This window comes from Fibroporia radiculosa (assembly GCF_000313525.1).
Source record: "Fibroporia radiculosa TFFH 294 genomic supercontigs, scaffold24540, whole genome shotgun sequence".
Lineage (NCBI taxonomy): Eukaryota > Fungi > Basidiomycota > Agaricomycetes > Polyporales > Fibroporiaceae > Fibroporia > Fibroporia radiculosa.
The window spans coordinates 753-1,896 of record NW_012133030.1 but is presented as its reverse complement, the minus strand read 5'-3'; the positions used below and the strand labels follow the sequence as shown (position 1 = coordinate 1,896).

Here is a 1,144-nt window from a genome sequence, read left to right as displayed (position 1 = left end):
TATACAAGTATAAGCAACTCCATGTACATGGAACTTCTAGGTGGGTATGACATTTGATCTCGAGCCCTATGGATGAGATATAGGTGTTTAGATACTACGCGACGCAATTTTGAACCAACATTGTGGGGTAGATAGATGAAAAAGTGATAGCGAGAAGCCGGGAGTTATTGAATAGGGCATGGGTAGAGGATACGGGTCAATAAGAACGTAAGCCTCGAGCCTGAGACTCAGGTTCTGCGACATCGAGGATTACAGGAGACCTAGTACAAGCGCACGAGTCATTCGAGGAGAAACCGAAATGAAAATTCCATCAATGGGAAGCATATCAACTTACAAGAGGTGGCCACTGGCATGCAATGCTGGAAGCCTTGATGAGAGCAGTGAGCCAGAAGCCTGCGGATATAACATTCATCGCCCCGCTAGAAGACGGGACAGTACAGCGAAGGGTACAGGTGACTTTCTGGAGGGCAGGGAACTGCTTTCCGGAGAGGATGCGGTCCATCGCGGCAAAGGAGTCATTGTGGACGCTATTCAATGCGTCGTCGACATTGACAGGTGTTTCCAGATGGAATAGCCACGATCCAATGGCAACTTCAACTATGTTGGGCAGAGATCCGCAAGACAGTAAAATGGCCGCCTTGGCGATGTCTTCGAGATAGCCTGCCAACGCCAGGACACGCAAGTTGACAGCGGGCGTGAGATCGAGTGAGGCTGAGGGAACACCGTCAACGAACACTGGATAACGTCACCTCCACCACGTACCTTTGTGAATAAACAAAACCTCGAGGGACAAGAGCGACTCGGCGGACACAGCGAGCAGCTCTGGATGCCTCTCCATGTCATATCCGTGGCAGGTGAGATGGCGAAGGTGCGCACCGATCGACACAAGGAAGTCAAACATGTCGTCGCTGCCAACTAGATCGCCAGCGTCGAGTCGGAGAGAGCCTGGCACCCGCACCGCACACGCAACATGGCAGCCTTTCTTGAATCTCACTCCGCTGTATTTGAGGGGAAATAGGTGGGGCAGCGCACGCACAAGCCGCCCAAACACAACCGCAGACGGGAACGTCACATTGAAGAGTTCGAGCTTGATCGCAGACCGAAATGTGAGACTAACAAGGAGGAACACCTGTGCGTGCAATTG

The 1,144-nt window shown here is 51.9% G+C and overlaps 1 protein-coding gene across 1 annotated transcript in view; it reads right to left on the bottom strand.

The window, feature by feature from the left end:
• Positions 1 to 325: 325 nt before the first annotated feature.
• The window catches only part of FIBRA_09297 (uncharacterized protein), a gene marked incomplete at both ends in the record, with an annotated part of 1,029 nt that continues 210 nt past the window's right edge, over positions 326 to 1,144 (bottom strand). Inside the window, 2 exons of the mRNA XM_012321613.1 lie at positions 326 to 711; positions 763 to 1,129. Coding sequence (XP_012177003.1) covers positions 326 to 711; positions 763 to 1,129 — 753 coding nt within the window. The remainder of the gene's footprint in view (positions 712 to 762; positions 1,130 to 1,144) is intronic.